The sequence below is a fragment of the Schistocerca americana genome, chromosome 11 (genome assembly GCF_021461395.2).
Source record: "Schistocerca americana isolate TAMUIC-IGC-003095 chromosome 11, iqSchAmer2.1, whole genome shotgun sequence".
Classification (NCBI taxonomy): Eukaryota; Metazoa; Arthropoda; class Insecta; order Orthoptera; family Acrididae; genus Schistocerca; species Schistocerca americana.
The window spans coordinates 199,602,513-199,618,771 of record NC_060129.1 but is presented as its reverse complement, the minus strand read 5'-3'; the positions used below and the strand labels follow the sequence as shown (position 1 = coordinate 199,618,771).

The following is a 16,259-nucleotide window of genomic DNA, read 5'->3' as shown; positions in this document are numbered from 1 at the left end:
AGGGAGAGGGTAAGGAGTCATTCCAATCCCGGGAGCGGAAAGACTTACCTTAGGGGGAAAAAAGGACGGGTATACACTCGCGCGCGCACACACACACACACACACACACACACACACACACACACATATCCATCCACACATATACTGACACAAGCCGACATATTTAAAGACAAAGAGTTTGGGCAGAGATGTCAAGTCGAGGCAGAAGTGCAGAGGCAAAGATGTTGTTGAATGACAGGTGAGGTATGAGTGGCGGCAACTTGAAATTAGCGGAGATTGAGACCTGGTGGATAACGGGAAGAGAGAATATATTGAAGAGCAAGTTCCCATCTCCGGAGTTCGGATAGGTTGGTGTTAGTGGGAAGTATCCAGATAACCCGGACGGTGTAACACTGTGCCAAGATGTGCTGGCCGTGCACCAAGGCATGTTTAGCCACAGGGTGATCCTCATTACCAACAAACACTGTCTGCCTGTGTCCATTCATGCGAATGGACAGTTTGTTGCTGGTCATTCCCACATAGAATGCGTCACAGTGCAGGCAGGTCAGATGGTAGATCACGTGGGTGCTTTCACACGTGGCTCTGCCTTTGATCGTGTACACCTTCCGGGTTACAGGACTGGAGTAGGTGGTGGTGGGAGGGTGCATGGGACAGGTTTTACACCGGGGGCGGTTACAAGGGTAGGAGCCAGAGGGTAGGGAAGGTGGTTTGGGGATTTCATAGGGATGAACTAAGAGGTTACGGAGGTTAGGTGGACGGTGGAAAGACACTCTTGGTGGAGTGGGGAGGATTTCATGGAGGATGGATCTCATTTCAGGGCAGGATTTGAGGAAGTCGTATCCCTGCTGGAGAGCCACATTCAGAATCTGATCCAGTCCCGGAAAGTATCCTGTCACAAGTGGGGCACTTTTGTGGTTCTTCTGTGGGAGGTTCTGGGTTTGAGAGGATGAGGAAGTGGCTCTGGTTATTTGCTTCTGTACCAGGTCGGGAGGGTAGTTGCGGGATGCGAAAGCTGTTGTCAGGTTGTTGGTGTAATGCTTCAGGGATTCCGGACTGGAGCAGATTCGTTTGCCACGAAGACCTAGGCTGTAGGGAAGGGACCGTTTGATGTGGAATGGGTGGCAGCTGTCGTAATGGAGGTACTGTTGCTTGTTGGTGGGTTTGATGTGGACGGACGTGTGAAGCTGGCCATTGGACAAGTGGAGGTCAACATCAAGGAAAGTGGCGTGGGATTTGGAGTAGGACCAGGTGAATCTGATGGAACCAAAGGAGTTGAGGCTGGAGAGGAAATTCTGGAGTTCTTCTTCACTGTGAGTCCAGATCATGAAGATGTCATCAATAAATCTGTACCAAACTTTGGGTTGGCAGGCCTGGGTAACCAAGAAGGCTTCCTCTAAGCGACCCATGAATAGGTTGGCGTACGAAGGGGCCATCCTGGTACCCATGGCTGTTCCCTTTAATTGTTGGTATGTCTGGCCTTCAAAAGTGAAGAAGTTGTGGGTCAGGATGAAGCTGGCTAAGGTAATGAGGAAAGAGGTTTTAGGTAGGGTGGCAGGTGATCGGCGTGAAAGGAAGTGCTCCATCGCAGCGAGGCCCTGGAAGTGCGGGATATTTGTGTATAAGGACGTGGCATCAATGGTTACAAGGATGGTTTCTGGGGGTAACGGATTGGGTAAGGATTCCAGGCATTCGAGAAAGTGGTTGGTGTCTTTGATGAAGGATGGGAGACTGCATGTAATGGGTTGAAGGTGTTGATCTACGTAGGCAGAGATACGTTCTGTGGGGGCTTGGTAACCAGCTACAATGGGGCGGCCGGGATGATTGGGTTTGTGAATTTTAGGAAGAAGATAGAAGGTAGGGGTGCGGGGTGTCGGTGGGGTCAGGAGGTTGATGCAGTCAGGTGAAAGGTTTTGTAGGGGGCCTAAGGTTCTGAGGATTCCTTGAAACTCCGCCTGGACATCAGGAATGGGATTACCTTGGCAAACTTTGTAGGTGGTGTTGTCTGAAAGCTGACGCAGTCCCTCAGCCACATACTCCCGACGATCAAGTACCACGGTCGTGGAACCCTTGTCCGCCGGAAGAATGACGATGGACCGGTCAGCCTTCAGATCCCGGATAGCCTGAGCTTCAGCAGTGGTGATGTTGGGAGTAGGATTAAGGTTTTTTAAGAAGGATTGAGAGGCAAGTTTGGAAGTCAGAAATTCCTGGAAGGTTTGGAGAGGGTGATTTTGAGGAAGAGGAGGTGGGTTCCGCTGTGATGGAGGACGGAACTGTTCCAGGCAGGGTTCAATTTGGATAGTGTCTTGGGGAGTTGGATCATTAGGGGTAGGAATAGGATCATTTTTCTTCGTGGCAAAGTGATACTTCCACAAGGTTAACTACTGAATTAGGGTGTTGTGGTACCCTTTCCTCCAAACCTCTCTCCCAATCCGAAACCCATGTCCTATCCAAAGGCCTTACCTTCAGCCCCACTCCCAGATTCAACCAAACAGCTCTCGTCAAAGATTTACTGTCCTACACTCGTACTCTCTGCTGGAAGTATTACTTTGCCACGAAGAAAAATGATCCTAATCCTACCCCTAATGATCCAACTCCCCAAGACACTATCCAAATTGAACCCTGCCTGGAACAGTTCCGTCCTCCATCACAGCGGAACCCACCTCCTCTTCCTCAAAATCACCCTCTCCAAACCTTCCAGGAATTTCTGACTTCCAAACTTGCCTCTCAATCCTTCTTAAAAAACCTTGATCCTACTCCCAACATCACCACTGCTGAAGCTCAGGCTTTCCGGGATCTGAAGGCTGACCGGTCCATCGTCATTCTTCCAGCGGACAAGGGTTTCACGACCGTGGTACTTGATCGTCGGGAGTATGTGGCTGAGGGACTGCGTCAGTTTTCAGACAACACCACCTGCAAAGTTTGCCAAGGTAATCCCATTCCTGATGTCCAGGCGGAGTTTCAAGGAATCCTCAGAACCTTAGGCCCCCTACAAAACCTTTCACCTGACTCCATCAACCTCCTGACCCCACCGACACCCCGCACCCCTACCTTCTACCTTCTTCCTAAAATTCACAAACCCAATCATCCCGGCCGCCACATTGTAGCTGGTTACCAAGCCCCCACAGAACGTATCTCTGCCTACGTAGATCAACACCTTCAACCCATTACATGCAGTCTCCCATCCTTCATCAAAGACACCAACCACTTTCTCGAACGCCTGGAATCCTTACCCAATCTGTTACCCCCAGAAACCATCCTTGTAACCATTGATGCCACTTCCTTATACACAAATATCCCGCACTTCCAGGGCCTCGCTGCGACGGAGCACTTCCTTTCACGCCGATCACCTGCCACCCTACCTAAAACCTCTTTCCTCATTACCTTAGCCAGCTTCATCCTGACCCACAACTTCTTCACTTTTGAAGGCCAGACATACCAACAATTAAAGGGAACAGCCATGGGTACCAGGATGGCCCCTTCGTACGCCAACCTATTCATGGGTCGCTTAGAGGAAGCCTTCTTGGTTACCCAGGCCTGCCAACCCAAAGTTTGGTACAGATTTATTGATGACATCTTCATGATCTGGACTCACAGTGAAGAAGAACTCCAGAATTTCTTCTCCAACATCAACTCCTTTGGTTCCATCAGATTCACCTGGTCCTACTCCAAATCCCATGCCACTTTCCTTGACGTTGACCTCCACCTGTCCAATGGCCAGCTTCACACGTCCGTCCACATCAAACCCACCAACAAGCAACAGTACCTCCATTACGACAGCTGCCACCCATTCCACATCAAACGGTCCCTTCCCTACAGCCTAGGTCTTCGTGGCAAACGAATCTGCTCCAGTCCGGAATCCCTGAAGCATTACACCAACAACCTGACAACAGCTTTCGCATCCCGCAACTACCCTCCCGACCTGGTACAGAAGCAAATAACCAGAGCCACTTCCTCGTCCCCTCAAACCCAGAATCCCCCACAGAAGAACCACAAAAGTGCCCCACTTGTGACAGGATACTTTCCGGGACTGGATCAGATTCTGAATGTGGCTCTCCAGCAGGGACACGACTTCCTCAAATCCTGTCCTGAAATGAGATCCATCCTCCATGAAATCCTCCCCACTCCACCAAGAGTGTCTTTCCGCCGCCCACCTAACCTCCGTAACCTCTTAGTTCATCCCTATGAAATCCCCAAACCACCTTCCCTACCCTCTGGCTCCTACCCTTGTAACCGCCCCCGGTGTAAAACCTGTCCCATGCACCCTCCCACCACCACCTACTCCAGTCCTGTAACCCGGAAGGTGTACACGATCAAAGGCAGAGCCACGTGTGAAAGCACCCACGTGATTTACCAACTGACCTGCCTACACTGTGAAGCTTTCTATGTGGGAATGACCAGCAACAAACTGTCCATTCGCATGAATGGACACAGGCAGACAGTGTTTGTCGGTAATGAGGATCACCCTGTGGCTAAACATGCCTTGGTGCACGGCCAGCACATCTTGGCACAGTGTTACACCGTCCGGGTTATCTAGATACTTCCCACTAACACCAACCTATCCGAACTCCGGAGATGGGAACTTGCTCTTCAATATATCCTCTCTTCCCGTTATCCACCAGGCCTCAATCTCCACTAATTTCAAGTTGCCGCCACTCATACCTCACCTGTCATTCAACAACATCTTTGCCTCTGCACTTCTGCCTCGACTTGACATCTATGCCCAAACTCTGTCTTTAAATATGTCTGCTTGTGTCTGTATATGTGTGGATGGATATGTGTGTGTGTGTGTGTGTGTGTGTGTGTGTGTGTGTGTGTGTGTGTGTGTATGTGTGTGCGCGCGCGCGCGCGAGTGTATACCCGTCCTTTTCTCCCCCTAAGGTAAGTCTTTCCGCTCCCGGGATTGGAATGACTCCTTACCCTCTCCCTTAAAACCCACATCCTTTCGTCTTTCCCTCTTTCCTGATGGGGCAACAGTTTGTTGCGAAAGCTTCAATTTTGTGTGTGTGTTTGTGTTTGTGTGTCAACATGCTGTATTTCATGTTGGCTTGGCTCATGACCGCTACAAGCAACCATGCACGTATCTGCATTTGCTAATCTTATAATTTATTACGTTACTTATCGTTAATTTCTACATTTACTGTCACATATGTATCTGTCTCTGACAATTAATATTATTCCTGAACGAACAGTGAAAGTCCTAGCCTTTTCATTAATTTCCTTAGCTACTTTGCTTGCTATTCTCAATAAACTTACTTTATTTGTAACTGGTTTCCTAACTACTGATACTGTACACTTTCTTGTCTTGTCACTGATTAATTACATTACATATTGTGAAGCAGTGGCAGGAGAACACACATATAAAAAAAGGATTCACGTATGCAGGGCTTTGGAGCCAGTGGCTTCTTCTTCTTCTTCTTCTTCTTCTGGTAGAAGGGCTGGAAGAGGGGTGAAGGAAAAGGACTAGAGAGGTTCAGGAAAAGGATAATAGCTCTGAAAAGTCACCCTGAACTTCAAGTGAGGGGAGACTTACCAGACAGGATCAGTCTTTCCTCCTCATCCCACCTAGTAAGTCCCCCCTCACTCTGAGTTCAAGGTGACTTTTCTGAACACTGACCTTTCTCCTAAACCTCTCCAGCCCTCTTCCTTTGCCTTCAACCCTTCTACTGGAAGGAGCCACTTTCTCCAAAAGCTTGCATACGTAAAACCTTTTTTGGGTACGTTTGTTCTCTTGCCGCCGCTTGGTGAGTATACTTTTTTATCTATCCAATTACATTATATGCTAAAAAAATCGATTATTTTCATTTTCAGATTACCTACTGTGAGACTGACAGCAGTTTATGTATGGATCCTCACACTGATCTATGGTGTTTCAAAGATTTATGTGGACCATAATTACCATGTAAATACTGTACTAATATTCTCTTGTCTCACTAGCCTGATTTACCAAAATATGTGTACAAATTTTGTAAAGATTCATTTGCACTAATGCATGCACAGAGAGTTCACGATTCTGAGGAAAAATACATGTACAGTAAACGTCCATATACGAATGAGACGTAAACTCGACCAGAATTAGGAAAGCTAAATTAATCCTGTCTTTGACTGATGATGTTTGACATTCTGCACCTGAGCAGTGGTTTTTTATGACACATATCTTTCAGCTTATACTGGATATCTCCCTCAAGAGTCACCAGGTGAATTTTCTCCGCATTTCGGCAGATATTTGCAACTTTGTATTTGCACTGTGTAACTGGATCATCCTAAACAATTACTGCTTGTCATATCTTCCATTTTACACCCAGTAGCAACAGAAAGTGTCATTTCATTTGCCATCACAAATAACAGTACATTTAAATTGGACTTTTACACCCGCATTCAATAGATAACACCCACATTAGTCTAGTCCGATATTCGTGTTATCTGTACGAATTGACAGAGACAGTAAAACACGAGGAATAAACAGCAATCCAGCAGCGACTCTATTGCACTGCAAGCTCAATGGTAGTAGACGGCAGTGGCCAGGGCGGTGCTGGAGTACTGGTTGTTCTTAACATTTTACTGCCCCTGTTAATGCACATCGATGCAACAAACATTGCACTAGACTAATCTGGGAGTGCTTATTCAATGGGCACATAAAATTCCACTACAGTAATCATTTTCACTATAACAGGGGAAAAACCAATGTTTTCCGTCAACACTTGACAACGGATCACAAATGTCATTTGTCTGGGACGATTCCAGCTACACAATGCAAATATGTGCTACGCAAACAACTTTGGTACTGTGTGCGTGGGTGGCGGAGAGGAGGGGGGAGGGGGGGGGGCGACTATGTTCCACAGCTACTCCTAAACCACTGGATCAATTTCAAGCAAACTTGACACACATCACTTACTGTTAGATGACAATCACTGTGGTGATAAAGCAGAAATGAGGTGGTGAACTGAGAGAGGGGAGAAGAGGGGCAGCAGGAGATGGAGAGAGAGAGAGAGAGAGAGAGAGAGAGAGAGAGAGAGAGAGAGAGAGAGAGAGATAGAGAGAGAGAGAGAGAGTGGAAGGAGAAAATGGAGAGACAGAGGGGGAAGGGGAAGGAGAAGAAGATGGACAAAGAAACGGGGAGGACAGGATGGACAGAGGCAGGAGAGAGGAGGAGATTAGGATGCACATCCGATTCCCATACATATTAAAAAAGTACTTTTTCTTTCGTGTTCTTTCCGTGACCGAACCACAGCAAAGTGCGGCTGGGTACAGCTAGTAGATTAATAAAAATGTGATGTGACGTATAAAGTTCGTGAGGATACGGCCACTTTACAAGGTTGCCATACCTGGTATAGGGTGGGTAGGCAGGGAGCGGCATATCGCCACTGCCACTGACAGTGGTGGCATCGGCAGCCTGCAGTACTCTGTGTGCGGGCACGGCCGCTGCGAGGCCCTGCCGGAATGGCCACTCCATTTGTTGCAGGCAGCGGAAATTGGCGTTCTCCGACGTGTTGTCGTATCGTGGATCTGCAACAGGCAGACACAGTAATCATTAAGCAGACAGGTCGTTCAACTACACACAAAGACATTCAGCTTCGTCGAATGTAAAATCTTAGAGGATGAGAAAATTTTTCTTCAATTATCAGCTGCACCGTGACACTATCACTGCAACATTTCACAGAGTTTCCTACTCATTGTCTTCAGGTTAAGTTTCGCGTCCGTGTACAGTCTGTTCCTTTACAACACTGGACTCTCCTGTTGATGGCCCAGTGGATGGGGTAAACGTGCGCCTCTGGAAGAGATTGTGGCCGACGGTGTGGAGGCCCCCGGTGGGGCATCAGCCCGGTGCAGCTCGCCTATTCTGCCCACTGCCTCCACCTCTTTCTTATCGGAGCATTCCCAACTTATTTTCGTGGCATCCCGTAGAGACCTCAGCTCAAAACTGCCATCCCATTTGACAAGAGTGTTTTGTAATCGTATTTAGTGCCCCTCCAACGGTCAAATCCCACAACCCGTAGGCACAGCACGTGACCTCCGTGTGTTCAAAAACAAACCCTCGACCTTCACAGACACTTATCTCTGCCACTGTAGACTCGAACGGACAACGGCACCGTGCTTCGTCAACAGTGTTCTGGGATTCGTCGTCACAGAGGTAGTGGAAACACGAGTACGCGATGATCTCGCCAACTGGAATGTATGTTTGCAACTGAGTTGTGCACGTAATGTGCTGTTAGCAATAATAAGTCAAGTACACTCGTGTGAAACTCGCAGAGGCAGTGAGTGGAATGAATAGGCAACTTGAGGACCTCCACCACCAGGCACTCCACACACACGACTCCTCTTCTGGAGGTACGCGACTGGCTCACACACTAGACTTTCAGGAAAGGAGTCCGCAGTCTAGCAACTACACAGGCACACTTCTGCACGTGAACTCGGCACTTCAGCTGCAGCTGACGAATATACAACTCGTCAGAAGCTTGTGATAACACAATTCCACGACTTGGCTGATGGCCAAAGAGGATTGCGGGTTTTCTCTGCAAATTTCATTGACGACATACTGTGTGACAGGTTGGTGGGTGGCACAGTGCTCCTCTTCTGTACCTTCTTAGGCCTGTGTGAAGACACGTGTACCTTTGAGGGTCTAAAATACTTTTTGTTTTGTGTCTTACTTTATTTATATTGCAGCACAAATCGCTTATTAACTGAGTATGTACATTTTCTTCTACATGAACTGTGTTTACATTAAGTAAAATGTCATACTACGACATACTGATGACGAAGTGCAGGTTTATTTGGTTTTCTCAGTTATAACCAAGCAAAATTACAGCCTGTGCCATCATTACTTATGAAACTAGTGCTGGGATTCACCCAAATCCACGCACGCTTTCTTTCATTAACTTTGGAAGTAAAACAGACCCTTCTAAGTCTAAATTACATAAAATTCGTGCTCAACATTATGCAGAGTAGACCTCTTAGAACCATTTTCTTTGATGTGGATAAAATTTTGTGACTGGACTGTCACACATACTTCACACCTGGTTCACACTTGACTGAAAGGGTGCAAACACAAGTAAATCAACATTTGCAGACAATTTGTCAGTGTTCACTGTTCTCGGTTTCTATCTGTGAACAAGTGTTTACACTGCAGGAATGGATGAGAACATGAGAAAACCAGGATAGCCTATAAATGCTTTTTGGATCTTGTAACATTCAAATGAAGAGGCAGTTAGGCAAAATGTTACTTTGACTAATGAGAAAGAACTGTATGCCTTTATAGGAATCCTGATACTTATGGGGGGGGGGGGGGGGGGGGGGGGGGAAAGGACAATTCTGTCAGTGTATACGATCTTTGGTCGGACCTAATGGGTCGGCCAGTTTACAAGGGTATTATGGCAAGAGAACCTTTCGAGGAACTTATTGCAACCGTAAGGTTTGATGACAAAAGTACTAAACAGCTAAAGCTAAGAAGGGAAGAACACAACTTCACAGTAATCCTTGATGATTTTAACAAAGTGAATGATAGGTTTCCACTACTGTATAAACCAAGGGTCCACCTCACCATTGATGAGATGCTGAGCTTGTTTAGAGGGCGCTGCCCCTTCGAAGTATTTATGAAGGATAAACCGGGCAAGTATGGCATCCTTATACGCATGATGTCCGATGCAGTTGGCAGGTATGTCTCGAATATGGAACCCTGGGCAGGTAATGTTCAGAATTTGTCGAAAGAAGAACGGGGTTAGGCAGCTGTCGTCAAACGTCTGGTAGCACCTGTGAAAAATACTGATCGAAATATTACTACAGACTGATACTACACATCAGCAGTGGGGGGTCACATGACTGCCAGTTCTACAGCTCTACACCACAGTAAGTGCTCCAAAGTCGCCAGAGAACTCTTTTTAAGATTCTGATTAATAATTTGTCCAGTGAGCTTATCTCACTGTCAAAGTGATAGACCTGACTGACATAACCCAAAACAATAGTATAATCAGGCAATAAATTGCTTGGTGCCAACCTCACAGTACGTATATTTACTGAATTCTTCATCTACAACTTTACTCTACAAGCAACTGTATTATATGTCGTGAGGGTACTTTGGACACTGCATTAAATACCCCCCTTTGTCTGTTTCAGTCAAGAACGGTTCACAGGAAGAATGACTGTCGGTAGGCTCCCGTGTCAACTCGAATCAATTAAAGTCACCTTCTTAATCTTCTCACGATATATACAAAACGAGGAAGCAATATGTCGGCTGACGCTCACAGAATGTACGCACACTTAATATTACGAACAAACCACACTTCGGTGCTGAACGCCTCTTTAGCAGTTTCTGCCACTGGAGTCGGGTGGCATCTCTGTGACGCTTTTGCGTCTTCTTAACGAACCTGTGATGAAATGCACCAGTCTTCTTAGAACTTCTCTATTTCTTCTATCAATCTTATCAGTAAGGGTCCAAGAAACACGAGCAACGTTCAAGTACTGGTCGAATGAGGAGTTTTTAAGGTACATTCTTTGTGGTTGGACTGGATTTCCTGATAATTCTTCCAATGAATCACAGTGTGGCATCTGACTCACCTGACTACTTGTATGCAGTTGTTCCACTTTAAATCACTCTGTATGCATACCAAACAGATGTTTCATGACTAACTGTTCCCGTGATTCTCAGGCTATTATATAATCATTCACTAATGAGTCTTTATGTCTATTTATGCACTATACGGCTGAAAGCAAGGGCAAACTACAGCCGTAATTTTTCCCGAGGACATGCAGCTTTACTGTATGATTAAATGATGATGGCGTCCTCTTGGGTAAAACATTCCGGAGGTAAAACAGTCCCCCATTTGGATCTCCGGGCGGGGACTACTCAAGAGGACGTCGTTATCAGGAGAAAGAAAACTGGCATTCTACAGATCGGAGTGTGGAATGTCAGATCCCTTAATCGGGCAGGTAGGTTAGAAAATTTAAAAAGGGAAATGGATAGGTTAAAGTTAGATATAGTGGGAATTAGTGAAGTTCGGTGGCAGGAGGAACAAGACTTCTGGTCAGGTGATTACAGGGTTATAAATACAAAATCAAATAGGGGTAATGCAGGAGTAGGTTTAATAATGAATAAAAAAATAGGAGTGCGGGTAAGCTACTACAAACAGCATAGTGAACGCATTATTGTGGCCAAGATAGACACAAAGCCCATGCCTACTACAGTAGTACAAGTTTATATGCCAACTAGCTCTGCAGATGATGAAGAAATTGATGAAATGTATGACGAGATAAAAGAAATTATTCAGGTAGTGAAGGGAGACGAAAATTTAATAGTCATGGGTGACAAATTCATCAGTAGGAAAAGGGAGAGAAGGAAACATAGTAGGTGAATATGGATTGGGGGGAAGAAATGAAAGAGGAAGCCGCCTTGTAGAATTTTGCACAGAGCATAACTTAATCATAGCTAACACTTGGTTCAAGAATCATAAAAGAAGGTTGTATACATGGAAGAATCCTGGAGATACTAAAAGGTATCAGATAGATTATATAATGGTAAGACAGAGATTTAGGAACCAGGTTTTAAATTGTAAGACATTTCCAGGGGCAGATGTGGGCTCTGACCACAATCTGTTGGTTATGAACTGCAGACTGAAACTGAAGAAACTGCAAAAAGGTGGGAATTTAAGGAGATGGGACCTGGATAAAATGAAAGAACCAGAGGTTGTAGAGAGTTTGAGGGAGAGCATAAGGGAACAATTGACAGGAATGGGGGAAAGAAATACAGTAGAAGAAGAATGGGTAGCTCTGGGGGACGTAGTAGCGAAGGCAGCAGAGGATCAAATAGGTAAAAAGACAAGGGCTAATAGAAATCCTTGGGTAACAGAAGAAATATTGAATTTAATTGATGAAAGGAGAAAATATAAAAATGCAGTAAATGAAGCAGGCAAAAAGGAATACAAACGTCTCAAAAATGAGATCGACAGGAAGTGCAAAATGGCTAAGCAGGGATGGCTAGAGGACAAATGTAAGGATGTAGAGGCTTATCTCACTAGGGGTAAGATAGATACTGCCTACAGGAAAATTAAAGTGACCTTTGGAGAAAAGAGCGCCACTTGTATGAATATCAAGAGCTCAGATGGCAACCCAGTTCTAAGCAAAGAAGGGAAGGCAGGAAGGTGGAAGGAGTATATGGAGGGTTTATACAAGGGCGATGTACTTGAGGACAATATTATGGAAATGGAAGAGGATGTAGATGAAGACGAAATGGGAGATAAGATACTGCGTGAAGAGTTTGACAGACCACTGAAAGACCTGAGTTGAAACAAGGCCCTGGAAATAGACAACATTCCATTAGAACTACTGATGGCCTTGGGAGAGCCAGTCATGACAGAACTGTACCATCTGGTGAGCAAGATGTATAAGACAGGCGGAATACCCTCACACTTCAAGAAGAATATAATAATTCCAATCCCAAAGAAAGCAGGTGTTGACAGATGTGAAAATTACCGAACTATCAGTTTAATAAGTCACAGCTGCAAAATACTAACGCGAATTCTTTACAGACGAATGGAAAAACTGGTAGAAGCGGACCTCGGGGAAGATCAGTTTGGATTCCGTATAAATGTTGGAACACGTGAGGCAATACTAACCTTACAACTTATCTTAGAAGAAAGATTAAGAAAAGGCAAACCTACGTTTCTAGCATTTGTAGACTTAGAGAAAGCTTTTGACAATGTTGACTGGAATACTCTCTTTCAAATTCTGAAGGTGGCAGGGGTAAAATACAGGGAGCGAAAGGCTATTTACAATTTGTACAGAAACCAGATGGCAGTTATAAGAGTTGAGGGGCATGAAAGGGAAGCAGTGGTTGGAAAGGGAGTGAGACAGGGTTGTAGCCTCTCCCCGATGTTATTCAATCTGTATATTGAGCAAGCAGTAAAGGAAACAAAAGAAAAATTTGGAGTAGGTATTAAAATTCATGGAGAAGAAGTAAAAACTTTGAGGTTCGCCGATGACATTGTAATTCTGTCAGAGACAGCAAAGGACTTGGAAGAGCAGTTGAACAGAATGGACATTGTCTTGAAAGGAGGATATAAGATGAACTTCAACAAAAGCAAAATGAGGATAATGGAATGTAGTGAAATTAAATCGGGTGATGCTGAGGGAATTAGACTAGGAAATGAGATACTTAAAGTAGTAAAGGAGTTTTGCTATTTAGGGAGTAAAATAACTGATGATGGTCAAAGTAGAGAGGATATAAAATGTAGACTGGCAATGGCAAGGAAATCATTTCTGAAGAAGAGAAATTTGTTAACATCGAGTATAGATTTAAGTGTCAGGAAGTTGTTTCTGAAAGTATTTGTATGAAGTGTAGCCATGTATGGAAGTGAAACATGGACGATAACTAGTTTGGACCAGAAGAGAATAGAAGCTTTCGAAATGTGGTGCTACAGAAGAATGCTGAAAATTAGATGGGTAGATCACGTAACTAATGAGGAGGTATTGAATAGGATTGGGGAGAAGAGAAGTTTGTTGCACAACTTGACTAGAAGAAGGGATCGGTTGGTAGGACATGTTGTGAGGCATCAAGGGATCACAAATTTAGCATTGGAGGGCAGCGTGGAGGGTAAAAATCTTAGAGGGAGACCGAGAGATGAATACACTAAGCAGATTCAGAAGGATGTAGGCTGCAGGACTGCAGTAGGTACTGGGAGATGAAGAAGCTTGCACAGGATAGAGTAGCATGGAGAGCTGCATCAAACCAGTCTCAGGACTGAAGACAAAAAAAGCACTATACATTACATTTATTTTACTGACGGTCATTTGCCCATCCCTGGAATAAGTGTTGGCCCTCTGCAGGTGTTCCTCCTTTCTGCTACTATTTTCTAGAACAGCAGTGTCTCCGTACACAATAGAATCGACAGTGAACAGCCGTGTGGTGCTTCCCGTCTCAATCACTGGGTTCTTTATACACATGGTGAACAGCAAGGATCCCGTAACACTCCACTTGCGTATGACCAAAGTTCTCAGTTTCTGAAATTTCTCTCCGTTAACAATGACAACCTGTGTTCTGTTTGCTGAGGCTCTAATGACAAATAACATAAAACAGTAGTTTAATGAAAATACTGTACGGATGTGGCAATACAATAGGAGCAATTATGTTGAAAAAATTAAATGTGTCACACCGTGAAGCACCAGTCCACTATTTACCGAACTTTCTGGAACGTTCACCACTTAACAGGCACTGAAATTTTACTTTCATTCTGTTCTGAACCGATGTTCGACAACAACATCAATATGAAGTTCGACCTGCATTCCAGGCACACTCTTCGGATGACAAGTTTGGGGAGCAAGCAATCCGGTCAGGAATCTGTACATTCCTCACGGCATTCGTTCTGATAACTACAGAGTTAGGGTCTCACATTATCTTGCCATTTGAAACTTCGTGGCAGATTAAAACTGTATGCCGGACCGAGACTCGAAATCGGGACCTGTGCCGAGTTCGAGTCTCGATCCGGCACACAGTTTCAATCTGCCGGGAAGTTTCGTATCAGCGCACACTCCGCTGCAGCGTGAAAATATCATTCTGGAATCCTGCCATTTGTTACCTTTGTCACGAAGGATGTGGTAGCAGTGTTCCCCACTCTTGCCACATACTGTCGAGCAAGAGGCTCCCTTCAACAATAACTAAAACAGTCCTGTTACCGTATAGAATAACTCCCCACACCACGGTTCTTCGAGTTGGAGCAGTATGGGTCTCAAGAACTGGTGCTTTCTGTGACCTTTCATCTGACAGTCTACAGACACACGGGTGTTCATATGACCACAACACACAGAAGTGAGACTCATTGCTGAACAGTACAGAATGTCACTCAGTGTCCTAGTTCACCTCGGCTCTACACCGTGCGAATCTGTTGTCTGTGGTACGGTGTAAGCAATAAACAACAAATGACCAGTTGTGTTCTGAAGCCAGCTTCCAGTATACTGTTTCTAATGGTTGTAGTTGATCCCCTGTGTATCACCTCCACCCAGGTGCTGGCTGCTCCCCTCCACCTCTTCCTCAGACCCAGTCAAACAACTCTATGACTTCTTGTGGTGTAGTCCTTTTGCAAAAAACCAGTGCCTGCTCTTGTTGCTATACTGTGTGTCCTGAGCCCATCTCATCATCACTCATTCTGCAGTGATTGCACTACGGCCAACTGTGTGTGTGACCTGTCAGTATGAGGCTCCCCTGTCCCTTGTGCCCAATGCTTCACTTTTCTCAAAGTCCAAAAGATTGTCGTGAGGTCCACACGCTCGTCTACTGGGCATGCCGTGTTGTCCTCACCGCCCCAAAAGTTCCCGCAACATTCCACACGCCCGACAGCCGACAATCGACTACACTGTGTAGTGTTTCCTTTCCTCGGGTTCTGCCGTGAAAATACAAAATAGAAAATCTGATTGGGTTTTGAATTTTGATGGAATAAGTTATGGATAAGGCGTACTTCGTATTACTGATTGGAATAGTGCTGTAATTTGACTGTGAATGGCAGACCGGGTCGGCAACACTACAAAATGCGACTAAGGAAATAGCATCAGAAATAAGTTGAAATTTACCTTATAATTCTGTTAGAAACGTAGTATTTATTGTAATATAGTCTTCGTGGCTGCGTCTGGAACACTTCTTAATTTTCTTGTAGGATGACCTGTTTTCATGGTTCACTAGTCCTCTTGTTCTCTGTCTGGTGAAAATTTCTTGCAGTTGTCACTGTCAGGATTAATTTATAAATTTGGTGATAACCATTGCGAATCGCTACTGAAATAACTTCGTTTCGTGATATAGTTTTAATTTCCGCTTAAAAGCACATTTAACACAGCGCCGAAAAATACACGTCTTAATCGTATGAAGACAAGAGAGTAATGAACTAGTTGTTAAAAACAAGCACCTACGGAAAAAAAAGAAGAGAGGATCAAAATTACTTATAAAAATCTGTTTCTGGCACAGCGCTCCTCTGCTTACGCTATCGTAAATCATATCTATGCACGGAGGCGCGGTAGTCAAAGTACCGTTACAACTGTTCATCGTCTTCAGGATTAGCTTTTTTCTGTACTGGAAATAAGCAATCACAATGATGAAAATTTAATCAACACACAGTACAGGTACAGAACAACTGTACGATCAGCCCAACAGTGTGCAGTGGAGGTGATCACGGTGCACCAGTTTCCATTTCTGTAAGTTCATGTCGTCACGTCAGAGCAGATTTGGGGACGAAGATTCGAGAAAAAATTTCCCGACAGTAGTACCTCAGAAACGCACCACTGTGGAT

General features: G+C 45.0%; 1 protein-coding gene across 1 annotated transcript in view; it reads right to left on the bottom strand.

The window, feature by feature from the left end:
• Window positions 1–16,259, bottom strand: part of LOC124553556 — a 439,905-nt gene that overhangs the window by 296,572 nt on the left and 127,074 nt on the right. Inside the window, exon 14 of the mRNA XM_047127403.1 lies at window positions 7,323–7,503. Coding sequence (XP_046983359.1) covers window positions 7,323–7,503 — 181 coding nt within the window. The remainder of the gene's footprint in view (window positions 1–7,322; window positions 7,504–16,259) is intronic.